The following is a 27,778-nucleotide window of genomic DNA, read 5'->3' on the forward strand; positions in this document are numbered from 1 at the left end:
ACAGACATATCTAGTGAAGGGCGTTTTGCCCACGCTGATGTGTCCTCATTGTCACGGTTCTTTCAGGCCAACAGTGGTCCCTGTTTTTCTCTCGTGGCCTTGGTGCTTCCAGACCCTCCCCTCTCTCAGATATTCCCATTCTTTGTTGTTCTTAGTCTCAACTACAACGCAGTACTCTGCAACCTTCTTTAATATTTCATGAGTATTTTGACTTCTGCCAAATTGTAACCTGCAAAAGACAACTTACCTGCTGTCATCATTGTTGTGTAACCTCCAGCAGAGAATCGGCCAAGCAAGCAGGTGTCCAGGAGAACTTGAGTAGAATCTTAGCATTAGACAAGGTCGGCACATCCTGAACTCAGGCGGGAAAAGAACGTATTTGATATTCTAGGAACTGTTAACCTTCAAGGACACACCTGTGGACTTCACCCAGGAGGAGTGGGGGCAACTGGTCCCCGCTCACCAGCACCTGTACCGGGAGGTGATGCTGGAGAAGTACGGGAACCTGGTTCATTTTGTCTCCTCTCACTACATTTTCAAGGCTTCTCATCAGTATCCTTTTTAACGTAGACGTAGCATTTTCACCTTCATTAGGATAGGCTAAACTACTATAGCAAATGGACTTTAAAATTTGGCTCAAATAGAAAGGAATTTCTTGTTTCTGTACTGGTCTGGGGTAACTGTTTACTTCAACGGACAGTTCTTCTCCAACCTGGTGAATCTGGAGCCAAGGTTTCTTCCACACGGTGGCTCCACAATCCCCGAGAGCTTCCACATCATTTAAATTTACCCAGCAGTGAAAGGAGCTCATTTGAGAGTTTTTTTACAGGCCTGCCTATAGGAGTTCAGATCACTTTCACTGTCATTCACTTAATGGGGAGATCTTTGTCCCTTCACTCAACCAAATTCAAGGAAGACTGGGAAACACAGTGTAGTGGGGTGTCAGAAAAAGGGGGAGGACAGGCCTCAGAGGACAGCCAGCAGTCTCTGCACAGTCCCTGAGGGGTCTCTGTCTTCTACGCAGCAGTTGTGTGTCTTTGCAAACGCCCACAGACTCACTCTGCTGGTCTCAGCCATCCCTTTGATACTGATATTCTCCATGTTTGCATCTTGGTCTTATACATCCATATGAACTCTATTCCCACGTCTTTGTACAGATGCACTAGTGTCACTTTAAGCCCAGTATGTCCAAAAATAGAGGCCATCTTCACTCCCAAACAAGTTTCTCATCCTGACTCCTCCTGTCCTTTGTCTCGTGACATCAGCAAGAGTGCATCGTGCTTTATACCCTCAGCTTCCCCCTTAGTCCCCCTAGTTTGTTCTTTGGTGTTGCCTCTCCGCTCCACTTCTCTCTGTCTCTCTTGAGGCAATGCTGAGCCAAGTATATCCCATGCCAATTACCATGATTTCTAGCTACATTTTATGTCTTATTTTCTTTCTCTGAATCATTTTGAATACTACTGCCAGATTTGACCACTCAAAATATGACATTTATCTTGTTTCTACCTTAAAAAGAAAGTTAAGTGATTCGCTATTCCCTGTAGTAAGTGATCTAAACATCTTCACTTGCTTTTTCAGTTCACTCCAAAATTTATTCAGCTATTACTGAGCACTTTGTATGTGCTATTATTAAAGTGAGGTTAGAAATCCTAGGGAATATGATTCTTCTGTGAACAAGAACTATTGGTGTTTTAGGGTGGCAGGGCCCAGAACGGATGGATAGAAATAGTAAAAATCAGAGAAACTACTGATCCAAAAATGTGTGTCATGTATAGATAGAATATATATTCTCTATCCTTCAAGATTTTTAGTTAATACTTTGACATAAATGAAGGTCATTTTCCTCCTCTTAAATAGGCAAAAATGAGGAAGATTGAGTTTGCAGGGAAAGGCACCCACGTTCACTGAGAGCACACATACTCGCGACCCAGCAATTCCTCATTAGTACCTTCTATGAAACACTGTCAGGATTGTGTGCAAGTGTATGTATAACAAGAAAGTAAAAGGTGGAGACACCCTAATTATTTTTCAGTATGGAAGAGTCAAATGATGGTATGTCCGTAAAGTGGAATGCAACGCAGTTAAAAAAAAAATGAAATAAGTCTAAATGTACAGACATGGAAGGGGGCCCATAGATACAGGTGAGTTAAAAACCAGAACAAAACAGATACAGAGCTATATGTATGCTATGATCCATTTCTTTTTTGTTCAACTGTATATTTATGACCATATATACATAAATGCAAACATCCGCATACACATATCATTGGGAAATGTTGAATCCTAAGAGGCTAGAGGAAACAGGGATAGGATTGAGGGAGGCTACCCGATTTTAGTGAATACCTTCCTATATATTTAATATTTTAAATTAATGGGTAAAAAGTATGAGACAAACACTTACAATTTTCAATGAATAAAATTCTGTCATAGAAATATGAGCTTGAGATGATATGGTATTAGAATCCCATCTTCTTTAATCTTATCTCTTGATATTTGCCCTTACAATAATGCCTCCTTCTTATTCCATTTCCTCTTGCAATTCACATGAATGAACTCTCCTGATATCTCTTTTTAGATTTATGTATGTATGTATGTATGTATGTATGTATTTTTAAAGAGGGGAAGAGAGGGAGAAAGAGAAAGAGAAAGAGAACATCAATGTATGAGAGAAACATCAATCAGTTGCCTCTCACACGTGCCCCAACTAGGGACCAGGCCCATAACCCATGCATGTCCCCTGATCAGGAATTGAACTGACAACCTTTCACTCTGCAAGGTAATGCCCAACCAACTGAGCCACCCTGGTCAGGACTCTCCCAGTTTCTTAAAGTCACCTCACATACTTTTAACAGCTTCCTTTGGTCACTCCCTCACTTCCTTTCATATTAGCTTTCTAGGTGGCAGGATCTCACAGTTGAAGACAGTCCAGGTTTCCTGTACCTGGTATATGTTATTGTCATTCCTTCCTGTTATCACTATAGCCTTTATTTTTTAAAATTCAGGGAATATGGGTCATTTGTATTTTTGGATTTCTTTCAGACTTGGAGAGTAAAACAAAAACTAAAGAGCTAACCTTAAAGAACTGACATTTTGTGGGAAGAATTACACCATGGCCTGATAAAGGAAATGTCCACAAGAGGAAGCACCTTGTGTTCCACATTTAGAAGAGTTTCCAAATGTGATAATTTAGGGAACCACCAGGAAAACCAAGGAATGGGTGAGGGGCAAATCCCCTTGAGCCACAGGAAAACGGTCACTCTGGAGATAGACCAAGAATCTAACAGATTCGAGAAAAGTAATGATATGAGCTCAAAAGATATTCCAGGACCAGTAGGTTCTCCAAGAAAAAGAGACCATAAATATGACATATCTTGGAAGAGAAGTAGATACAATTTAGATTTGATTAATCACTCAAGGAGTTATACAAGAATGAAAACCTTTGAGTGTAATAGTTGTGAAAAGAATCTTCAAACAGTTCATTCACCTAACAGAACACATGAGAATTCATACTGGGGAAAAACCTTTCAGATGTAAAGAATGTGGAAAAGCCTTTAGCCAAAGTTCCTCTCTTATTCCACATCAGAGAACCCCTATGGCGAGAAGCCCTATGAATGTAATGAATGTGGGAAAACCTTCAGACATTCATCATTTCTTACTGAACATGTAGAATCCACACTAGGGAGAAGCCCTAGGAATGTGGTGAGTGTGAGGAAGTATTCAGCCAGAGCACTGGGCTGATCCAGCATCTGAGAACTCATGTGACAGAGAAACCTTTCACATGCAAAGACTGTAGAAAAGAATTTTTCCAGATTAGACACCTCAGGTAACAGGAGATTATTCATACTGGTTGAAATCCTATATTTGTAATGTGTGTAGTAAAACCTTCAGCCATAGCACATACCTGACTTGACACCAGAGAACTCATCCTGGGGAAAGACCATGTAAATGTAAGGAATGTGGGAAAGCCTTTAGCCAAAGGATACATCTTTCCACTCATCAGAGAGTACACACTGGAGTGACACCTGATGAATACAATCATTGTGGGAAAGCTTTAGGCATGATGTATCCTTTGCCAAACCTCAGAGGATTCATACTGGGGAAAAACCTTATGATTGTAATGAATGTGGGAAAGTCTTCAGCTGTAGTTCATCACTTATCAGACATTGTAAAACACATTTAAGGAACCTTCAGCAATGACACAGGAAAGATGTTCAACATCAAGGAATCTTCATAGTGGAACAAAAGCCTGTAAAATAGTGGTTTTCTGACTTTTGGATTTCAAAAACCAATAATTTTTTATTGGTTTGATCCAATGTTACAGCTAATAGTTTTGTCATATTAAACGAAAACACCTATTATCAGCATTGTGTCATAAAAGAAAGGACATTTTAATATTTAAAAATACAGGAAGGTTATAATCATAAAGAACAGACCTTTACATTGAATTAAGTCAGCTTTATGAAAACCTTCCAAAGTTGTCTTTATTTTTCTCATTGCACTATAAATTCAGTGAAAACTTCATCACAGCAGGTCAGTCATCTGTGGACTGACTTTTGAGAATCACTGTTTTAAATACCCTTTAATGAGTCAGAATAAAATGCAATATATCCCTTTTACTATAGCTCCTTATGTGGCTAGAAGAGGTAGAAATAAAAATATTGGTTGGTTTACTTCTAGAGGAAATAATGTTAAAGGAAAGTTTCTAGAGTTGATAGATAACCTACTATGCATGTTATGCTTATATATTTTTAATGGTTTCTTACAGACAGTTAGCAAATTGTTCTTGTAATAGGCCAGATAGTAAATGTGTAACATGCTGTGGGCCATAAGTCCTCTGTCAGAATCACTCAACTCTACTATTTTAGTGCAAAAGCATCCAGAGACAACACATAAATCAGGTGTCCCAATCATGGCACCTGTACTTTGGGCCAGATACTTTGTTATGGGCAGCTTCCTGTGTGCTGTGTATGTTTAGCAGTATCTCTGACTACAAATGCCCGTACCAGATGCCAATAGTCCACCCCACCATAGTGACAATGAAAAAGGTCTCCAGACTTTGCTAGATGTCCCTGGGGTCAAGATTGTCCCTACTTGAGAACTCACATAACTAAATGTTCCAATACATTTTTAAAAAACAGGTGTTGAGTTGCATTTAGCCCAAGGACTATAGTTTGTCTCTCCTATATATAGAGTATGTAAATGGCTAATAATGGCAAGAAACCTGTTTGGTATCAAATTACTATGTATATCTATGTCATAACGCCTATCTTCTTATCAGTTCTTTTGGTATTTTGTTGCAAGAATTTAAAAAAGATCACATTTGTAGTGCTGTTGTGTAAGTATGTAAGCCTAGGAATTATTTATCATGATATTTATACAGACTTCAATCTATAATGATTTTCTTTTAATTTTTAGAGAAAGAGAGGGAGGGAGACAGAGAAACATTCATTTGTTGTTCCACCTATCTACAAATTCAGTGGTTGACTCTTGTATGTGCCTTGACCAGGGATCAAACCCTTAACCTTGGTGTATTGGGATGATGCTCTAACCAACTGAGTTAACTGGCCAGGGCTAATGATGCTTTTTCATTCATCCATACGTACTTAGAGATGTGTCTCTAAAACATAACTGCAATGCCATTATTACGCCTAAAAATATTAGGCCATAATCTCTTAATACATATTGATGACTTTTTGGAGATAGATATATTGAAATTGGTGGCCATTTAAATTCTTTTAAACTTTTCCCTTTGATAAGTATAAAGTATTAGATTTGAAAATGTGCATTCTGTTGATGGGGAGTGATTTTGGGATAGCCCCCAGAACAATCCATCTAGGAACCCACTGACAAGGACCAGGGAGAAGGTGATTTCAGGGGCCATATTGAGGCAAGGAAGCATGAGAGAGGAAAAGGGAGAATGGACTCAGAGTACTTCACTTAACAGATACTGTATCCTTCCAAACATAATTGGAGGTATGTCAAGTTCAACTCGTTATTCTTACATGGCAGAACAACTCAATTGCCTGAGCATTGTAAGTGTGAACTTAAAAAAGTAAAGCTATAAATCCAGAATATATGTTTCTAGATTTTTCCTATTACCACATTTAATTCTTTTTAAAAAAATGGCCTCTGATTCTTAAGCTCTTATATGGGTCAAAGGAGAGAGGGGATACACACTGTTCCTTACATATGTTCTATCACCTTTCTATGGTCTTAGATTTCCTAAGAATTGAGTTTCTCTGATTGTTCCTTGAGTTTCTCTGATTGTTCCTTTTAGTGAAAGGTGTGACTATCGCTTTTCTCTTTTGATAGTCTTGGCCTCAGTGACCTCATTTAGTCTCATGGTGTAAGATACCATCTCTATTTAAATGTCAGATTCACATCTCCAGCCCAGACCTCCCTCATGAACTCCAGCCTTGTGCCTGACATCGGGCCTTTGTACGAGCTGTTCCTTCAGACATCCTTCACCCTGACCTTCTCATCTTCGCTCATATGATGCCTTTTCTCTGAACACTATCCAGACCATGCTGTTTAAAGTTGCAAACTGTTTCTTACCCCCAAACTGCAAATATTAGATATTTTACATATTTATTATGCTTATTTACTATTATTTCCCCCTACCAGTATTTAAGCTCCATGAGAGTATGTATCTGGTTTTTTTTTTTCTTTCTACAAGTGCCTACAACAGTGCCTGGCACACAGTTGGAACTCAATATTTGAGGAATTGTTTTAATTTGAACTGAATTGATTAGGTATCCATGATGACAATAGAGAAACATGATCCCTATACCTAGATTTTATAGGTGAGATCTTTTTGTTTCCTTTTTAAGTTTTATTTATTTATTGCTTTGCAAATGGTTGAATTTTTAGGCCTCTAAGAACTATGAATTACAACATATACTTTTAAGATAGAAGGCTATTTTTAAGTTAATCTGCTAAAAATGCAGTTAAATGTGGCTGACTAAGGACAAGAGCTTACCTTTGTTTTGTAAGTGTGTGTTTATGAGAAACTAGGGAAGGATAAAAGACAACCCAGTAGTGGGGCAGAGTACAGCAGCAGGCTGGAGGTGTCAGCCGGTTTTGGGTAGTGAGAAAACAGAAGCATGGCAACTGCTTTAGCAGAGCCTGCAGAGAAGAATATGGACAAGGGAGGTCCCTGGGGAGGCTGAGGCCTTGGAGGCAGTGGGCATCGTGGAAGACCAGGGGCTGAAAATCTGGATCTGTTGGAATTCTGTACTTAGCGCCCGAGGTCCCCTCACCTACCCCACACAGCAGGCTGCTACACATTCCTCCGTCCATGCCTTTCTCCATCCCATTGCCTCCTTCCCTCAGCTCGAAGAAGGCTACACATTTGTTCACCGGAGGACTGGAGTTGCTCTGGAATCAGGGACACAAGACACAGTGGAGACCGGAGGGAAGGAGCAGAGCTAATGTGGAGATTAACATAAAGCCGCAGACTGAACTGTGGGGCCCTCAGCCCCCTTTGCCAGGAAGAGCCAGGCTCCACCCTTTCCACAGCCTCCCTGCCACCCCCATTGGAGGAGTCTTCTCTGGAGAAGCTGCATGGCCGGAAGAAAAGGCACTGAAATTTGTGGATAGTTGAGTGAGAAATCAAGGCCAACAACCCAAGTACCCTGCTCATGTAAATTGAACTTCCGGTCTCCAAAAAGAGAAGACAAAATGAAGGGTAGGAAATATGTGCATACACAATAGACAGTTTTTGAGAATTGAAGGACATGAATCTTAGCATTGAAAGGATCTGTGTTCTCAGCACAGTAAATACCTACAGCTAACATTTATCATATACTTACAATGTATTGGGCTATGTTGTAAGTACTTTGTACATATTAACTCACTTAATTCTCACAAAAATCCTCTGAAGTGGGTACTATTATTCCCATTTTACAGATGAGGAAACAGTCATGGAGAGTGTAAGCTAGCGGCATCTAGGTAGTAAACGGCAGAGCTGAAGTTTGAAACTTCCAAAAGTGAGCTATCCCAAGAAACATCATTATAGAGTATCACCACTCCAGAGGGAAGGAGAGTGTCCTAAAGGCTCCTGGAGCAAGATGACAGGTCATTCACCTGCATGACCTATCAGGAAATCCTCAGACTTCTCACAAAAATGATTGAGCAATGTCTTCAATATTTTGAAGGTGTGGGGAAGGGGGGTTTTAGACTAAATGGTAATGAAATAAATACAATTAAACATTTTTTGGGGAAAAATTGATCTTCAGCTTAAAGTCCTCTTCCCAGCAACCAAACAAGTGTGAGGGCAACATAAAGACAATTTCAGACATGCCAAGTGTCCTCCCTTCTCTCCCTACCCAGCTCCTAGTCACACCCCTGCAGACGCCCTCAGCTCCACACACGTGTTGTTAACACCCCACCCTAGTCAGGTCTAGTCGCTACAACAAAAACATCACAGGCTGCATGGCTTATAAACAGCAGAAACCTACTGCTCGCAGCTCTGGAGGCTGGAAGCTGAAGATGAAGCATGGCTGGGTTCTGGTGTCGGTCCTCTTCTGAGTCTCAGACTGCCAGCTTCTGGATGGCTTCTCACATGGCTAGGGAGCCTTGTGGGGTCTCTTTTTAAGAGCACTAATCCCATTGGAGGAGTTACACCCTCATGTCCTAAGCCTCTCCAAAGGGCCCCACCTCCTAAATACCATTGCATCGGCCCTCAGGACTGCAGCATACGAACTGTGAGGGGACACACATGGTCAGACCATTGCACACCCACATTTATATTTCCAACTCTAAACTCTCTCTGCACCTCAGGCTCTTAATTCCAAGGGCACATTTGACTCCTGGATGTGTGTATCAGACACCTCAAATTTAACAAGTCCATTTCTGAACCAGCTCTACCTCCAGGATTTCTTGTCTGAGTAATGGGAACATCTGATTTCTCAACCAGAACCATCCTTGACTCCTCTTTCTCTAACTCTACATTCAGTCCCTCAAAGTGTCCCTTTTTTCATCATCTCCACTACCACTACCTAGTCCAGCCCACGATATTCTCTCACTTGCACATTGCACACTTGCAGACCCCGCAGTTCATTCTCCAGGTAGTGCCCAAATGATTTTTTAGTGTGTAAGATTATCTTGCTTCTCAGTTCAAAACCCTCAAAGGCTTCCCATTTCTCTCGGAATAGATCCAATGTTCTTCCTAGGGTTTGCTTCAAGCAATAAAACATTGCTTGCTGGTTCTTCCATGGGCCCTCACACACACTTCCACCTTATAAGGAGCCTATCTGAGTGGCATGGTGAACGTAGCCCAGCCCCTGATTCGAAAACCAACAGGGAGTGAGTCAGCACATAGGAGCTGAGCTCGGGATCAGTTCTCCCGTGGGGAATCAGGCCTGCATTATACCTAGGTTGTTTTAAGGCTTGCTTGCTTTTTGCTAAAACTCCCTTACCCTGGATTGGAGCAAATGTTTGCTGCGTATCTTTAAAGTACCTGCCTAAAGTCTGTGCTAAACCTCCCAGGTATGGAGTATAACCAGTTCAACCACCTTTCCCCTTGCATTTGAAAACATCCTTTTCTTTGAAGTGATTAGCAACATTCTTTCCTTTGTTATCTGTAAAAGGCAATCACCTACAGTGAAACTGTGCACAGTAAATGAGGACCATTCCCAACATAATGTACCCAGAAAAGCAATAAAAGCCTGTCCAGGCAGGGGTCAGGCCCTCTCTCTCACTTAGACAGCAGCCATGCCGTCCCTTTTTCTTCACAGGACTCCTGCAGTCCATGTGAATTTGTTCGTCCCAGCCACAACACACGGACCCCTCGGGCCGGAGTCTGCATCGAGGGGGTTATGTGAGTTCTTATATCTGTGATCTGGTTGCTTTCATAGGTACTGAAGAATATAAAGTTGTTCTCTCTTCAAATACTATCTCTGCCCTAGCTTTTCTGTCCTTCAACTTACGCTAGTAGATCTTTTCACTGTGTCTGTATCTCTCATCCTCTCTTCTGCATATTCCATTCTTTTGTTTCTTAGTACTTCACTCTAGATAATGTCTTCTTACCTACTTTCCATTGCATTTAGTCTCCATACAGCTATGTCTCATCTGCTATACCATCCACTGAATTCTTAATTTTGTTACGGTAGAATTTCTATTTAGCTCCTTTTTTATATCTGCTTTATCACTTTTCATAGTTTCCAGGTACCTGCCAAAACTATCTGAGTTATATTTTATTTCTTTAAACCAAAAATACAAACTGTTTTATAGTTCACATCTGATAATTCCAAAAGAAATTGTTTTTTTAAAAAAATTAATTGTTTTTGCATGTCTATTTCTGTTGCTTGTGTTTCTGCTGAAAAGCTCACCCAAAGACTCTAGTTTTCTTGCATATCTGCTTATCTTTAATTCTGTACTTAACATTTCTCTAAAAACTTATTGTAGAAACAGTTTAAGGCCTATAGTTATAATCCTTCCCTCCAGAGAGGATTTGTATTTGCCTTTGCCAGGCATCTGGCGGCATCACAGTCAGAGACCACCTAAAACCACGGCCAAGGCTGAGACAGGCAATTTCACCCCAGCCTGTAAATTCTTCTCAAGCTATTCCACTTTCAATTCACTCTCACCCTAAGTGTGCAACCCTTTGGGGTTCCAGTGATTGTACAGAGGGTCTTCTATTTCACTCCCTATACTTCATTCACTCATTCATTCATTCATTCATTCTTTGAAGTGGGAAAGGAAGATCATAATTTTTCATCTGGGTAAATGTCTCAGGGCAAAAGCATCTTCCAATGTTTCCAGCTGGATTACCTTTCCAGATCCTTGCTTCCCAGCTTTTGGTCTGGTAATCCTATATCTTGCCATCTCCTAGACACCTTGTTATGGGTTCAGTTGTGTATCCCCAAAATTCATATGTTGAAACCCTAGTCCCCAGTACCTCAGAATGTGACTGTATTTATCAAATATTTTGATGATTAAACTTAATCGCTTTAAAGAGATAATCGAGTTAAAATGAGGCATTAGGGTATGCTCTAAACCAATCTGACTGGTATCCTTATAAGAGGAAATTTGGACAGAGACACAGCAGGGGCGTACAAACACACAGCAGAAAGACACTGAGAGGACGCAAGGTCAAGGCAGCCACTTGCAGCCAGGAATAAAGGTCTCGCGAGAAATCAGCTCTGCTGACACTTGGATACTGGACTTTTGACCTCCACAACTGAGAAAATACATTTCTGTCATTTAAGCCACCCAGTTAGTGGTACTGTATGACAGCCTTAGTAAACTAATACACGCCTTTAAAAACATTAAAATATATATATTCCAGACTTTTACTTTTTAATAGTACTGTTTTCTGAGGTAGGCTGATATAAATATCCTAGCCCACAATGACCAGAGATAGGAACTCCAGTTATCCTCTATCCCCTACTCTATACGCTGCTTCCCTTTTCCTCACAGCCATTATAATCTCCTGCGATATTATCTATTCTTCTATGTATCTATTTAATCTCGCTGGAATTCAAATCCAAGAAAGAAGGGACTACGTTTTGATAAATGGATATCCAAGATATCCATTTTTGGATAACTTGTATCCTCAGATCCTGTAAGAATCAATGCGTGGCAGATCATGGGCACTAAAGAGATGGTTGGTGAATGAATGAATGAATGACAGAGAAGGGGCTTCCCCACTGGAAGAGCTGTCAGTCCCCGTGGTCGCTCCCAACCACTACCAGGAAATGCGGCAGGTCCTCTGGAGTGCCCGCAGCCCCGGGGTCTGGGTGGTCTGCGGGGAGGGGGGTGGGGGGGTGGGAGGTGCGCTCCACGTAATCCGGGTTCCGGGTCTTCCCTCGCGCCCCACTTTCGGAGCCGGCGGGCTCCTAGGCGGGCCTCGTGGGTGGAGCCAGCAGCGGGCGGGCGGAGCCCTCCGGAAGACTAGCTGGTGCTGCGCTGGAGGGGAGCGCGCCCGCGTGGGTGAGCCGCACCCCGGGCTCCACTGGGCCTCAGGCTAGGGCCACCCGTGGCGCAGACAACTGCAGGGAATCGTCTTGAAGCACGGGCACTAGGAGACGCCGGGTTGCCGCCCAAGAGGCGGCTCGCTGGTTGTCCTGGCCGCCGCCGCCGCCGCCCAGACACTAAAGCTGCAGCCTGCGAGGTGTATCCTTGTCTAGGTCTGCGGGAAGGGGGTTCAGGGAATCCCTCCATTGCAGCTCCCAGAGCCCAGCTCCTCGCTGTGCAGTTGTGAAAGGCCACGCGGGAGGGTTAGGGGTCATCAGAGTGGCAGTAACCCGCCCTAGGCCGCCTGTGCTTGGGAATTTCGAGAAGAACCACTTCCAGTCTGGAGGCCGATGTGAACGTTGGGCGTGTTGTGAGTGGGTCTGTGGTCTGTAGAAGGCTAGAAAAGAACAAAATCTGTTGCCAGTCCTCCCCTAAAGAGACACCTGGAGCTGAAAGCCTCAAGAGCGAGCGCTCACGCCCCTATCTCTGGTCCTACCAGCGTCCACCTCCCCGCCCCACAGCCGATCTGGTGAGTAGGAAGCCACACTGCTGGTGTCGTCAGCCTTGAAGTCTGAGGGAGGCAGGTCTGGGAGCAGGGAGAAGGGGTACCTACGAAAGGAAGCTTCTCTGTCATTAACCGTTTTATTAATTTCTCCACTTTGGTAACAAGACATTTACTTTTTATATATTAAGAAGCAGAATATTTCCAACACGCTTCAGTTGGTTAGGATGTAGCCCCCTTTCTCTGTATCAGCAGTCACAGATGAAAAAAGATGCCCATAAAATGCATTCCCTTCCCCACAAACTTCAAAAAGTTGGGCCAGCCTCCTTTCCACAGAGATGGGACTGATTTGGGGGCCCCAGATACACTGAACTGGTTGCTGTGGAGAGCCCTGCCTGCTCAGATATCATGGGGTCAGATGAGATAGATGATGTATTTGAGGCTTTTTCCTCCCCACATTGCCTATTACCAACAGTTCTATAGTAGTCTTCATTATACTCCAAATACTATATTTCCTCCACTTTTAGGCATACTCCTCTCCCTCCGTTTTAACATTTTTGAAACCAGGATACATCTTAACAGAGAGGTTAAAAGAACTTGCTGGGTGCTAGGCATCCATGTGGGTGGTGATGTGTCTGTCACCGCTTGTCCATGTGAAGAAAATACAGCTACGTGATTATTCCATCAGTGGAGATACTTGAAATGAACTTTAAATTGAGATTCATTGTTTTTATTTTTAGTTTTTTAAAGATTTTATTTATTTATTTTTAGAGAGAGGGGAAGGGAGAGAGGAAGAGAGGGAGAAAAACATCAATGTGTGGTTGCCCCTTGAGCACCCCCCACTGGGGACCTGGCCTGCAACCCAGGCATGTGCTCTGACCTGGAATCGAACTAGCGACCATTCAGTTGGCAGGCCAGTGCTCAATCCACTGAATCACACCAGCTAGGGCTCATTGTTTTTTAAAAATAACTTCAAAAGGGCCCTGGTTGGTGTAGCTCAGTGGATTGAGCACGGGCTGCGAACCAAAGTGTCGCAGGTTCGATTCCCAGCCGGGGTACATGCCTGGGTTGTAGGCCATAACCCCCAGCAACCGCACATTGATGTTTCTCTCTCTATCTCCCTCCCTTCCCTCTCTAAAAATAAATAAATAAAATCTTTTAAAAAATAACTTAAAAAGACAATGCTATGATACAGCATTAAAGCAAAACATTTTTTGGTAAAGATTTTATTTTTAGAGAGGGAAGGGGCAGAGAGAGAGAGAGAAAGAGAGAGAAACATCAATGTGCGGTTGCTGAGGGTCATGGCCTGCAACCCAGGCATGTGTCCTGACTGGTAATCGAACATGCAACACTTTGGTTCGTAGCCCGCGCTCAATCCACTGAGCTATGCCAGCCAGGGCTAGCAAAACATTTATAATAATGTTTATTAAAGTATTATGGTATGTCCAACATTGTCTCAATTAATCAACATTACAACAGTATGAAATATAACTATTATTCCTATTTTATAGATGAAGAAACTGAAGCTCAGATAGTTGAAGTGCCTTAGAACTTTTAAGTGCAAGGGGCAGGATTCTAACCCAGGTTGTCTGATTTTAAAGCTTTCCTTTTTTCAAATCTGTATCCAGGCAGAAGATGCATGCAGCTTATTATAAGGAGGGAGGTCAAGGCAGGGTCAGTGGGTGTCTGTGTGCTTTTGGCTTTGTGTGTGTGTGTGTGTGTGTGTGTGTGTGTATGGAACTGGGAGACAGAGCTGCATCCAAGAGCATTGGCTGTACTTATTCCCACGTTGATGTCAAATATTTGTTTTTGGATCTTTTGCAGTTTAAACATATTTTTGCAAGTTCTGGAGTTCTGGCTGTATGAGGGTGCTCCTGGATCCCTTCTCTCCTGCTGCATGCTCTGCTAGAAGAAGAGAGAGGCATGCCCTGAAACCTACCCAACCGGCTGCCTCCCAAGAAGGCGGTACTTAATTTAAGAGCAGAGTCGGGTTTTCAGAGTTGTTAAAGTGGCCTCAGCCTCTAGGGGCCCCCAGGTTCTGGTGCTGCAGGAACATGCCTGAGGGCGGGAGGCTGTGATCATAGGAGGATCATGCAACTGTGAAGCCTCCCAGCAGAGGTCTGGCCGTGTCCTCAGCAGAGGCGGACAAGCCCCGTCAGGCAGCGTCATCATGCTGCAGCAGCTCCTGATCACCCTGCCCACCAAGGCCAGCGCCTGGGTGAAGCTGCACCATCCAAAGAAGGCCAAGGAGGGGGCGCCCCTGTGGGAGGATGTGACTAAGATGTTTGAAGGAGAAGGTGAGAACAGGCTGATGGAGGTGGGGGTGGAAGGAGAAAGCGGAAATCTCATTTGTGTGTGAAAATATAGGCACACTTCATTGTTCTGGTCTCTTGGAGAGAAAATTGGGGGAAAGCAGGTCTCGGGTTCATGCTTGTGGCTTTTGGGAAGGGGATAGCTGTGAGAGTTCTGGAATTCTGGCTGTATGATCAGTGCTTCTGGATCCCTCCTCTCCTGCTGCTATGCTCCTCTAGAAGAACGTGGAGGTGTGCACTCAAACCTGCTCCACTGGCTGCCTCCGAAGGAGGTGGTACTTAGTACTGTGCTCCCGGCACAGGCTCCTTGCTGACATGCGCTCTGTGCTGGCCCATGCTGCTCCGTCTCCTGTCCTCAGATACCACACTCAGTGTAAGATGTTCCCTATCAGCAGCTCCTGAGTGTGGGACATGTGACAGCAAAGTCAAAGCCGTTTGCACCCTTAAACCCTCCAGTGGTTTTCCTTCACAGGTTTCAGTCATTTTAGCCCCAAACCAGTATCAGTTCTTTCATTTCATCTTCTGCTAAGAGGAAGGAATGACATGCTTGATTACTCTCACTTTACCTTGCAATACATGGGTTTGGTGGGAAAATGTCCAAGATTACACATTATTTAGTGGCCTGGTCAGGATAGATGGACAGATAGAGGAATTCTTGTGTTTCATGTGATCTCTTAATTCATACCTTTAACACTTTAGGTTCAGCCAACTATTTATTGTATTCTAGCTGTGTCAGGCAGGGACTTGACCAAGCATCTTGAGAGATAGAAAAATGAATACCGATCTCTAATGCTGATTATTAATTGGTGGAGATAGACACAAACCCAGATCCAAATAGTAGAAGGTAACCTAGGAAAATGCTATGGTAAAGTGCTTTTGGAAGACAAGAGATAGGAACCATTTTTCCAACTGTACTTATCTGAGAAATTTTCACAAAGCAGGTAGCATTGAATTGGGCCTTGAAAGACGTCCAGATTTTTTGCAGCAGGTTCAGAGAATGAAGCCTGTTGTAGCCTAACTGAAGTTGATGTTCGTGTCCAGGTTAAGGATGGTGATTAGAGGAAACCAGTGCTGGACAAATATGCTTCAGGTAGACTGTACAGTGACTTGAAGTCCATGGGAAATGGCTGAACTTTTTTTCTTGTTGGACACCTTTGAACAAAGGAGTGTCTTGATAGATCTGTGCATTGGGACCAACCATTGGGAAATACTAATGCCCAAAACAATGCTCTGCAGGTCCCCCTCATTGATGAGGCTCCAGTCTGTGCTTGAGTCCTTCTAGATGTCCCTCTTGTGACTGCATTGAGAGAGGAGCCTGTTCAGCAGGTCTGCAGGCAGCTTGTCTGTCTGGGGAGATGCAAACCTCTTGGCTCTTTTCCCTCCCCAGCTCTGCTACCTCAGGATGCTGATGAGACCCAGGGAGAACATTCAAAGGATGAAGGGACTTCTGGGGCTCAAACAGCAGAATCCCAGGTGGGTTAGAGTTTCCTCTCATTATTTTGACGGGCTTCTTCGTTTTTGTTTTTGTTTTTTAAGATTTTATTAATTTAGAGAGAGAGACAAAGGGAGGGAGAAAGAGAGGGATAGAAACATCAATGTGTTATTGTCTCTTGTGTGTTCCCTACTGGGGACCTGGCCCACAACCCAGGCATGTGGCCTGACTGGGAATCGAACCAGAGACACTTTGGTTGGCAGGCTGGTGCTAAATCCACTGAGCCACACCAGCCACAGCTGCTTCTTCCTTTTTAAAGCTGTACCTTGCCCCCATATTTTTGGAGTGGGAGGTCACTGAGGCTAACAGATCCAACCTAGGAAGCTCAAGGCACATTGCTCTTGTGCAGAAAATGGGGCCATAGTGGTAGCAATTTATCTGCTCGTAGAATAAGTTATACCTTCCTCCATGTAACTCTTATTACTAACCAATATCTAGATCTAACATTCTCTAATTTCTGTAAAGAAAGCAAAATGAATGATATCATTCTAGCCTTTAAAAATCAACAGATACTACTTGGGATCTAAGATAAGCCTTATTTATTTATTTATTTATTTATTTATTGAGTATTTCATACTGAAAAACGAACTTCATAAATGAGAAGAAACTTCTGACATTCTTAGTGAGGTACACATACCACCTGGGAACTTCATAAGGTGACCCGTACAGTATTGGGAGCAGAGGTCAAACTGCAGCCAAAAAAGTGGGAGGAGAAGAAATGGTCAGACACACGGTGCACCAGGTAGCCTGGGCCGATACAACGGGGTGCCGGAAATGGGTGTCCTCACTGCCTGGTGGAAGGATAGGTGAGACAGAAGGAAAATTGTTGAGTCAAAGGAAAAGGAGACTATTGAAGAGGAAACGTTATTCGAGAACAGAAGTGTTTTAGGTAAGAAGAACTTGGGTTCTGAAACTAGGTGGTGCAGGGTTTGAACTTATTTCTTGAATTTACTCACTTATGATCTGTTACAATATTTTTCAGCTGTTTACAATTCCAGTTTCCTCAGCTAATTCAGATACTATATTTTCTAGGGTTAAAGTGAACTGTAGAGTTACTTAGAGAAATATGGAAGAAGTAATAATCTAATTATTTAAAGAGTTATCTCTGCATTCCACTTTTCCAGAATTCCTCACTTCCTGGCATTTATCAAAAACTGATGGGATTCTTAGTCCCAGGAAAAGATTACATTTCAAAAAACATAGGGTAAAACACTTAAGAAAGTATGTACTTCTATTTTGAAGTATGTATACACCATCTAATCAAATCAGTATAAAGAGTATTTCCATGGTCTCAGAAAGTTCCCCCATGCCCCCAATCGACACTGCTTTGCCCCCAGTAGAGAGTACATAGGATATCCATTTATTTCTTATAACTGCATGTGAATCTATAAAAATTAATTTTAAAGACTGTGTATTCTCTACTGTTCTATAAATGTCAGTTGGGTTAAGTTGGTTAGTAGTTGTTCAAAGCTATATCCTTGATGAATTTTTGTCTAGTTGTGTCAGTTACTGAGAGAAGAATGTCAAAATCTCTGATTATTTTGATTTTGTCTCCCTCTGCCTTTAGTTCTGTCAGTTCTGCCTTATTTTGAATTCTGTTATCAGATGCATAAACACAAGACTGTTGTTTTCATGATGAACTTATCATTATGAAATGTCTCTTTATGCCTAGTAATATTCCTCTTCCTGAAGTCCACTTTGTCTGATTTAATATCGCTGCTCTAGTGTTCTTTTACTTTTTGCATGGTATAACCTTTTCCATTCCTTTACCTTTCACCTCTCTTTGTCTTTATATTTAAAGTGTGACTTTCTTAAATATCACTGGGTCTTGCTTGGCTGGTCCCTTTACAGTTGACATGATCGTTGACATGGTGGGATCTGAGTAAACACTCTTGTCCTTGTTTGCAGTTCGTCCCATCCCTTCTTTGTCCTGCTTCTCCTGCCTTCTTTCGAATGGAATAGTTTTTAGAATTCTAATTTATGTTCCAATGACTTTTAAACTAGACTTCTTTGGTTTGTTTTCAGTGGTTGGCCTAGTCATTACGATGTGCACTTTTAACATAGCACAGTTGCTTTCAATTAATATTGTGCTGCTTCACATACAATATGAAAGTCTTATATTTCCACTTACTCTTTCCCACTCTTTGTGTATCGTCATAATACATTTCACTTTATATGTTATACACGCCACAATACATTGTTCTTATTTTTGCTTTTAATAGTAAATTATATCATAAAAAAATTAAGAAAAGGAAAAGAAAGTAAGTCATTCATATATGCCCACTTACCAATTCTGGCACTCTTAATTCCTTCCTTCGGTTCTGAGTTTCTGACATCATTTCTCTCCAGCCTAAAGAAAGTAGCATATCTTGTAATGTGAGTGTCCTGATGACGAATTCTCACAGCTTTCTTTTGTTGATCTAAAAATGTCTTTATATTGTCTTTCTATATGAGGATCTTGTGCTGGACACGGAATTCTAGATTGATTGTTTTTTCTATTAAGCACTTTAAAGATGTTCCATGATCTTTTAGCTTGTATTGTTTGGGATGAGAAGTCAGCTGTCTTTCTGCTATTTTTTAATGCCAGCTTTCCCTCCCTCCCTCCTTCCCTCCCTCCCTCCCTCCCTCCTCCCTCCTTTGGCTACTTTTACAATCTTCCCTTTTAACTTTGCTTTTCAGCACTTTTACTATGAAGTGCATAGTCACAGCTTTCTTTGAATTTGTTCTTTCTAGGGCTTGCTGAGCATCTTGGATCTGTGGGTTAATTTGGAAATTTTTTAGCCTTTATTTCTTCAAATATTATTTTCACTCATTCTCTTATCTCCTCCTAAGATTCTAGTTACATATATATTAAACCACTGGATATTATCCAGATTTTTTTTCTCTTGGTGCTTCAGTTTTAATAACATCTATATATCTCTGTCTTAAGTTTCACTGATCTCATTTTTATCAGGGTCCAGTGCACTATTAAGTCTGTCCAATGGATTTTTTAGATATTATATTTTTCAGGTGTAGAATTTTCATTTAGTTCTTTTTTTTAGCATTTCTGTCTTTCCCCTCAATTACCACCAAGTTTTCACCTCTTCTGTATTTTATTGTATATTCTTTAACATATTTTAATAATCGCTTTAATTTTCTTCTCTGCTCATTTCAGTGTCTGCTCAGGTCACCTATGGGTGTACTAATAATGATTTTTATTTTCTTAATTATAGGTCAGATTTCCCTCTTTATTTACATGTCTAACAATTTTTTATTGTAGGCTAGATACTGTATATAAAAAAAACAGTGGAAGATTAAATGAGTATATGAGGCCTGTCCAGAAAGTATCCATCCCAGTAATATGAAAAATAGAGACATTTACTGAAGAAGATACAAGAAACGTTGTACATAGGACAATGATGCCTAAGTCCCCTTCAAAGTATGCACTTTGAACCTCACACAGTTCTCCCAGTTGCCATCAGCTGCCCCGATGTATTTTCCTGAATCTCATCAACAGTCTGATATCCCTTCCCTTTCAAAGGTGATTTTAACTTTGGGAAAAGCCAGAGGTTTCAGGGCATCAAATCTGGGCTATAGGGTAGTTGAGTCACCTGGGGGATTTGATGTTTTTGCCAAAAAACTCTGTGACATATGATGCATGAGTGGGTGTATTGTTGTGATGAACCTGCCAACCACCAGGTCCCAAAGCTGTGGCCTTCTGAATCATCCAAATAGTTTCCACAGAGGAATGTTCAAGCTTAACCTAAAATCTGATGCAGATTTGTTGCTGTACTCAGTCATTTTGAGCATGATGGCCACACAGTACACATGCTCACTCAACAGCATCTACTGCCCCCAGTAACCAGTACAGTGAAATCATCATTGTTCACCCATGGGCATTCCAGTCCACTTTCCTTGGCTACCAGGTTACATCAATTTTACGCAAACCCTTCTCATTATACTAATAGTGGCTGGACTGTTTCTGGACACACCTTGTATATATAGTTTGTTTCATTCTGTCTATTTTTTTAAAATTTTATTTATTATTTATTTATTTTTAGAGAGGGAAGGGAGGGAGAAAGAGAGAGAGAGAAAAACATCAATGTGCGGTTGCTGGGGACCGTGGCCTGCAACCCAGGCATGTGCCCTGACTGGGAATCGAACCTGCGATGCTTCGGTTCACAGCCCACGCTCAATCCACTGAGCTATGCCAGCCAGGGCTTACATTCTGTTTATTTTTGAGAGACTCTAGGCCCTTTCCTCTGGTGGTTAATGTGGGGGACTGATTATTCCTATTCCTCCTAGAGCTGTGGCTGAGCTCTGGCTGAGACACAGCTTCGATGGAACTCACTTCTCATTACCCCACTCCCAGTGCCCCACGACACCACTGCAGAGGAGCTGATCTTTTTTTTTATCTCCTCAGTAGTTGGGCTAGGAAGGGGGAACTAGGACTACAGTTTCAGACAGTTCTATTCATCTTTGCATTTAACTCCAACAGGGCCTCAGAATTTAAGCTCAGCAGGAATGCACTGGCCTTTGGGGCAATACATACTAAAATCATCTGTCTCCTTCTGCTCCCTGGGCCTCTCTGATCTCATCTTCTCCCACTTTCCCCTCTGCTAATCTGTCTCCAGTGATGCTGTTCACTCTCCTGCTTCTCAAACAAGCAAATGACGATCTCACCTTAGTTCCTTTGTACTTGCCTAAAATACTCTTCCCGTAGATTTCCACAAAACTCTTCCTCACTGAATTCAGATCTCTGGTCAAATACCCTTTCAGAGAATCCCTCCCCCACCACCCTATGTAGAAGATCATCCATTCCCTCACTGTGGTGCTCCCTACTCCCCTTACCCTGCTTAATTTCTTCTAAGGTACATATGGCCATCTGGCCTTCTATGTATTTAATTATTTATGGTAATCTTCAGAGACTCTCCAAAACAGATCCAGAGGTGGCTCCCAATGAAAGTAGTTTAGAATCTCTCAGAATGTAGAATACTCTCAGAACTCCATGGGCCTTCATGGAGGTGGTTTGTGGCTGAAAAACAATGTATTTCATATTCTAGGAACAGTTGACCTTCAAGGACATATCTGTGAACTTCAGCCAGGAGGAGTGGGGCCAACTGACCCCTGCTCACCGGAGCCTCTACCGGGAGGTGATGCTGGAGAACTATGGGAACCTGGTCTCTGTGGGTAAGGATGAGCCAAACACTTATCCAGAAGCCTGCCCATTACAGAAGAGTCATTATTTCTAAATTATTAGATGTCATGGATTCCCTGGATCTTGGCCTTGGGTTTTGTGTTACAGATGTCTCATTCCTCTGAGTGTCAAGCCAGGGCATATCTGAGTCCCCTTCCTTTACTTTGTAGAGCTGATACAAAGACATGCTGCGGCATCCCTTTCCTTTTCCAGGGATCCTAGGACTGGAAATAAATTCTGGGGATGGTTCTTAGACCTCAACATGCATACTCTTTTTTTCCTTCGTAAGCAGGATATGAACTTTCCAAACCTCGGGTGATTTCCAAGTTGGAGAAAGGAGAAGAGCCGTGGATACCAGAGAAAGAAGGCCCAGGACATCACAGTTCAGGTGAGCGCAGAGTCTTCGTAGGCTGAGGCCTCTGGACAGGGCATGCACTAAACCTGATTTCACCCCTCTCTCTGCCTCTCCTTTCCTTCACTGACCACGCAAAAGTCACTCTGGAAGGAAGAGACGACTTGTCCTCATTAACATTAAACTTGATTTTCCCTCTTTCTTCAGTATCCTGAAGTCTGCCAGTGGAAAGTTCCTTTCTCTGTTCATTCAAATGTCTGTGGTCTCTCCTCACAGAAAACAGATCTCTGTTCAAGACTCTCACTGAATTCTACACATCTTTAATTTTCTTATTCTATTTCCACTTTCACCATCTTTCACTTTATTTTATTTTAAAATTTTTTATTTATTGATTTTAGAGAGAGAAGAAGAAGGCAGGAGGAAGAGAGAGAGAGAAACATTGATTTCTTGGTCCATTTATTTATGAATTCATTGGTTTTCTTGTATGTGTGCTGATGGGGATCGAACCCACAATCTTGGCGTATCAGAATGGCACCACCCTAACCAACTGTGCTACTAAGCTAGGGCCATCTTTCATTTTATAGTCCTAGCTTCAATTCTCATTCTTTTTAACTCACATATCTTAACTTTTGTAGCAACTACTTTATGACAACTTCTGTAAGAGAAATTAACACAGGATTCATTCTCAAATTTAGTGGTCTTCAACAATCTCCTTAAACTTTGTCACATTATGAAATATGTTTGATGTTTAGAAAGGCATAAAGAGCATTATAACAAGTTTCTGTGTAGCCTCCACCTCAGTTAAGAACTAAAACAGCATCAGAGCCTTGTTTTTCCCCTCTACCTTTTCAAGTAGCCAAGTCTTCTGAGTTTCAATGTTAACATTCCCATGTGTCTTCATGCTTTTCCTACATGTATATAACCCTACACAATATATTGCATTGTTTTGCATGTTCTTATTCCTTCACTTACTTTTCTTATTCAGCACTGTTTATAATTTTCCATGTTTATTCATTTCCATTGAATTAGTAAATCACAATTTATTTACCCATTTTCCCGTTGATAGACTTTACACTGTTTCTAAATTTGGGGTTACAGAGATGCTACAGTAAATCTTCATGTATTTATTCTCCTGTGTACAGATGCAAGTGTTTCTCTGGGATAATTGGTAGAATCAAATTGTTGGGTCACGGAGTATATGCTTCTTTCTTTTGCTAGGTATTACCAATTGCTCTCAGTAGCACCCATTTGTACTTACATCAGCAGATTTTAAGAGTTTCCAGAACTCAGCATCTTTGTCATTTGGCATTGACAACTTTAAAATTTTTGTCAATTCAGTGGGTGAATATGGTGTATTATTTCTTTCATTTTTCTGATTACCAGTGAGAGGGAATGTATTTTTCATGTTTATTGACCATCTGGGATTCCTCTTCTGTTAATTTCTTATATATATATATATATATATATATATATATATATATATATATATATCCTTTTCCAATTGTTTTATTATTGTTTTTCTTTTTTAATTGACTTATAGAAAAGATATACATTATCCTGTATTTTTTAAAATTTTGCTTTTCATATCTAGGTTCAATTCACTTGGAATTTATTTTATATACAGTGTGAAATGAGTATCTAGTTTAATATTTTCCACATGGATAATCAGTCTAGGAATCATTTATAGTTGTAGTTATTAATAGTTACTTATTAATAGTTAATGGCACTCTGTCACCTGTCACGTTTATAATGCTTGGGTCTGTTTCTGGGCTCTCCAGGCTGTCTTAATTACTGTGTTTCATAGTGAAACTTTATGTCTGGTGGAGGTAGTTCCCCCACCTTGTTCTTTAAAATTGTCCTGTCTTTTCTTAGCCTCATGCTTTTCCATACAAATTATATAATAAATGCATGAAATATATAATAGATATTTATAGATATGTACATATTTAGATATTTATATTTATAGATAAATATAGATACATTTTGATATATAAATATATATTTAGATATCTGTATTTAGATGTATATATATAAAATGCATCAAAATCATATAACGTGTACCACACACTCACAAATACTCTGGTAGTATTTTTATTGCAATGGAATTGAATTTCTAGGTCAATTTGGGGGGATTAGTATTATGATATTTAGTTCTGCTACCCAGGAACGTTGTATATTGCTTTATTTATTAATATTTCCTATTTTTTCTTAGAATTTAGTTTTTATTTATTTACTAATTAATTTATTGAAGTGACACTGGTTCACAAAACATACTCTTTTCAACCTAATTTTTTTTAAATGAAGTTTTAGGATTTTCCTCATAAAAGTCTTGTGCATATTCTATCTCTTTTGTCAGATTCATCTTGAAGACCCTATATTTTGTTGCCATTGTAGATGGTATATTTTTTTAAATTATGTTCTCTGAGAGGAAAACAGCAATTGGTTGCCTCCGGTACACACCTGCAACCTAGGAATGTGCCCTTACTGGGAATCAAACCTGTAGACTTTTAGTGTGTGGTATAATGCTCCAACCAGCTGAGCCACCTGGCCAGGGCTGTTTACTGCCTTTTAATTGCCCTTTACCTCTCCAGTATGCATAACCATACTTAAATATAATTAAAATATCATGTATTTCATATGTGTTGCTATCTAAATCTCTATTCCATACACGCTATAGTAATTGATTCCAAAGCACAAACAATATGAATTATTTGTATTTTTTCCATTTCTTTCAGACTTGAAGAGTAAAACAGAAACCAATATGTCAACTGCAAAGAACGATATTTTACAGGAAGAGTTATATCAAGGCATCATGATGGAAAGGTTCGTGAGGGATGATGTTATTGACTCCACATTGAGAACAGTCTCCAGATACAGTGATGAGTTAGAAAGGCATCAGGACACCCAGGGAAGAAATGTGGGACCAGCAATCTTGACCCATAAGAAGAGAGGCCAAGAAACTAACAAATTTGGGGAAAATATTGTGAGTTCAAATGTTATTATAGAACAGAGGTACCATAAGTATGACACACTTAGAAAGAGGAACAAATACAAATTAAATCTGATTACCCATACAACAAGTTATATAAGAGCAAAAACCTATGAGTGTAACATATGTGAAAAAATCTTCAAACAACCCATTCATCTTACGGAACACATGAGAATTCATACTGGTGAGAAACCTTTCCGATGTAAGGAATGTGGCAGGGCCTTTAGTCAAAGTGCGTCTCTTAACACCCACCAGAGAATCCATACCGGTGAGAAACCCTTTGAATGTGAAGAATGTGGCAAAGCTTTCAGACATCGCTCCTCCCTTAATCAGCATCACCGAACTCACACTGGGGAGAAACCCTATGCATGTGATAAATGTCAGAAAGCTTTCAGCCAGAACATTAGTTTGATCCAACATCTGAGAACTCATTCTGGAGAGAAACCCTTTACATGCAACGAATGTGGGAAGACCTTTCGACAAATTCGACACCTTAGCGAACATGTAAGAATTCATACTGGGGAGAAGCCCTATGCGTGCACTGCATGTTGTAAAACCTTTAGTCATAGAGCATATCTAACACATCACCAGAGAATCCATACTGGGGAGAGACCCTACAAATGTAAAGAATGTGGGAAAGCCTTTAGGCAGAGGATCCACCTTAGCAATCATAAAACTGTTCATACAGGAGTGAAAGCATATGAGTGCAACCGCTGCGGAAAAGCCTACAGGCATGACTCATCCTTTAAGAAACATCAGAGACATCACACTGGAGAAAAACCTTACGAATGTAATGAATGTGGAAAAGCCTTCAGCTATAATTCATCACTTACTCGGCACCATGAAATACACAGGAGGAATGCCTTCAGAAGTAATGTGTGAGAACAGATTATCCAACATGAGAACCAAAGCCAAGTCTAAATCAGTGATTCTACGCTTTTAAATTTCAGGGCTCTAAATTGGAGTTATTGATATAATGATACCAACTTCTAATTTTGCCCATTTTGTATATAAATGCTACATTGATAACTATTATCTACGAATACCTCTATACAAAGTCCTTAATCAAGAATAAAGGATGGTTCTTCCAATTAAATTTAGCTATATGGGAAATTCACACATTATTATTATTTTTCTGATTTTGTGGTGAATTAATAAATAATTATTCATGGGCCTTCACTGATTTACAGGTTGGCATTTGGGAACAACTGTTTAAAATGTCATCATCTCACATGTTTTAAATTAGAATTTTATTTTTTTAATGAGGAAAACTGTCACATGGCACAAAGTTCAAAAAGCACAGACCTCCATTCCCACCATCAGATTCTACCTAAAGGCAGCCATTTTTTTATAACTAAAACTTTTTTTGTGTATCTCTCCAGAGAATTTTCTATTTATATCCTAGAGAATACAAATATACGGTTTTTCTTTTTAAGCATAAATGGCAACCTCCTATACAAGTGCATTTGCACGTTCCTTTTTTTACTTAACCATATACCAAGGAGGTCATTCCACATCTGTGGATAAATTGCCAGTTTATTCTTTTTATAGCCACATAATATTCCCTGTTTTGAATGTATGTTTATTTAGTTAGTCTACTATGGATGGACTTTTGGATTTCCAATCTTTTGTTTATAGAATGTTGCAATGAATAGTCTTACATATTTTCATTTCTCATACATGCAAGTATATATGTAAGGTATGTTCCTAAAACTGGAATTTCTGTGCTAGAGGGTATATGCATTTGTATGATGGCCAAGTTGACTTTCATAGTGGTTGGACCAATTGATTTTCCACCAGCAAGAGACAAAACTTCATATCCGGTGCTGAAGCATCTCTTAGACCAACACACTTATCAGCCATCAAAGAAGTATCAGCTTGTCTCAGTGACATAGCCTAGAAGTACCAACTGAGCTGCATCCAGAAAGATCAGCACTTGCCATCCCTGGAGCCAGAGAGGAGTCTGCATCTTATCTAATAGCAGTGAAGCCCATCAAATTTTAGCTGGTGGAAGAGAGGACATTTTTCCATCAACAACTCTAGTGCCTGGGAGACAGGAAAGAGAGAGGACACAACTTTCTGATTAATAAACAATGAATGACAGCATTAATCAGTTAACATGGCTCATTATGTTGTGAAAACAGGAGGGTCAGGACTGCAGTGATTTTGTACATGCTCATTTTTAAATCTGGTAAAACTTGATTAAAGTTTTTATGATACTCCATTTACTGTTCTCCTTCCCCTATGGTCTCTAACTAAATTATACAGGGGTGGGCAAAAGTAAGTTTACAGTTATGAGTACTAGAAACAGTTTATTCTTGTATTTGTTGGATTAAAACTATAAACCTACTTTTGTCCACCCCTGTATTAGTTGGAACTCTTTAGGTTGCAAATAGCAGAAATCAGCTGGGGATATTGAAGTCTGAAAGGGGTGGTATTAGAGAGATATTGAGCTATCTTGTAATCCAGGGGCTGCAACACATTCTAACAGTGGACCGGGACCAGGACCAGGACCTTTCAGTTTGCAGAACAGCACCCCGAGCAGAACCATGCACTGAGCTGCACCAGTCAGGGCTGTATTCTTTTTCACACGAAGTCTTCAAAATACGGTGTGTACTTACAGTTACAGCATTCCTCATTTTGGACCAGCCACATTTCAAGTGCTTAAGAGCCACCTGTAGCTGGTGGCTACCATGTTGGACGGTGAAGCTCTAGAGAGTACTGATGCAAACACTTCTGTCATGAAGATAAACATATGGTGGACTGTCATCGGTGTGATATTAGAGGTACAAATTCTGTAACTGAATAAGCAAGTAAAGATGGAAGAGGAAAACAGACCATTTGCATTTAATAGTATTTCCTTTGTGCCCTGGCTGGTATGGCTCAGTGGATTGAGCCCTGGCCTGGGAACCAAAGGGTTGCCAGTTCAATTACAGGTCAGGGCACGTGCCTGGGTTGCGAGCCAGGTCCCCAGGTGTGGGCATGTGAGAGGCAACT

General features: G+C 40.9%; 2 protein-coding genes across 3 annotated transcripts; both read left to right on the top strand.

The window, feature by feature from the left end:
• The first annotated feature begins 3,213 nt into the window (after nt 1-3,213).
• Nucleotides 3,214-4,197, top strand: ZFP69B (ZFP69 zinc finger protein B). Its single transcript, XM_045859590.1, is given in 6 exon segments — nt 3,214-3,462; nt 3,464-3,587; nt 3,590-3,661; nt 3,664-3,846; nt 3,849-4,049; nt 4,052-4,197. Coding segments are annotated over 6 exon segments (975 nt in total).
• Nucleotides 4,198-11,921: 7,724 nt separating this feature from the next.
• ZFP69 (ZFP69 zinc finger protein) lies at nt 11,922-27,012 on the top strand. Of its 2 annotated transcripts, none has more exons than XM_045859106.1 (6): nt 11,922-12,487; nt 14,285-14,757; nt 16,160-16,245; nt 21,307-21,433; nt 21,730-21,828; nt 24,528-27,012. In XM_045859106.1, the coding sequence occupies exons 2-6, from the start codon at nt 14,631-14,633 to the stop codon at nt 25,661-25,663; spliced, it is 1,575 nt and encodes a 524-aa protein (XP_045715062.1). In that variant the 5' UTR covers nt 11,922-12,487; nt 14,285-14,630; the 3' UTR covers nt 25,664-27,012. The 2 variants fall into 2 exon arrangements, with proteins under 2 accessions (XP_045715062.1, XP_045715063.1); XM_045859107.1 differs by having other exon boundaries at nt 21,733-21,828.
• The last annotated feature ends 766 nt before the right edge of the window (nt 27,013-27,778 follow it).

Source organism: Phyllostomus hastatus, unplaced genomic scaffold (assembly GCF_019186645.2).
Source record: "Phyllostomus hastatus isolate PE091 unplaced genomic scaffold, TTU_PhHast_1.1 phas_scaffold_182, whole genome shotgun sequence".
Classification (NCBI taxonomy): domain Eukaryota; kingdom Metazoa; phylum Chordata; class Mammalia; order Chiroptera; family Phyllostomidae; genus Phyllostomus; species Phyllostomus hastatus.

Coding starts and splice junctions, on each gene's coding strand:
- ZFP69 (XM_045859106.1), top strand. CDS start 14,631: ATGCTGCAGCAGCTCCTGATCACCCTGCCCACCAAGGCCAGCGCCTGG. Junction 14,758..16,159: donor TAAGATGTTTGAAGGAGAAG/GTGAGAACAGGC, acceptor TTCCCTCCCCAG/CTCTGCTACCTCAGGATGCT. Junction 16,246..21,306: donor CTCAAACAGCAGAATCCCAG/GTGGGTTAGAGT, acceptor TTCATATTCTAG/GAACAGTTGACCTTCAAGGA.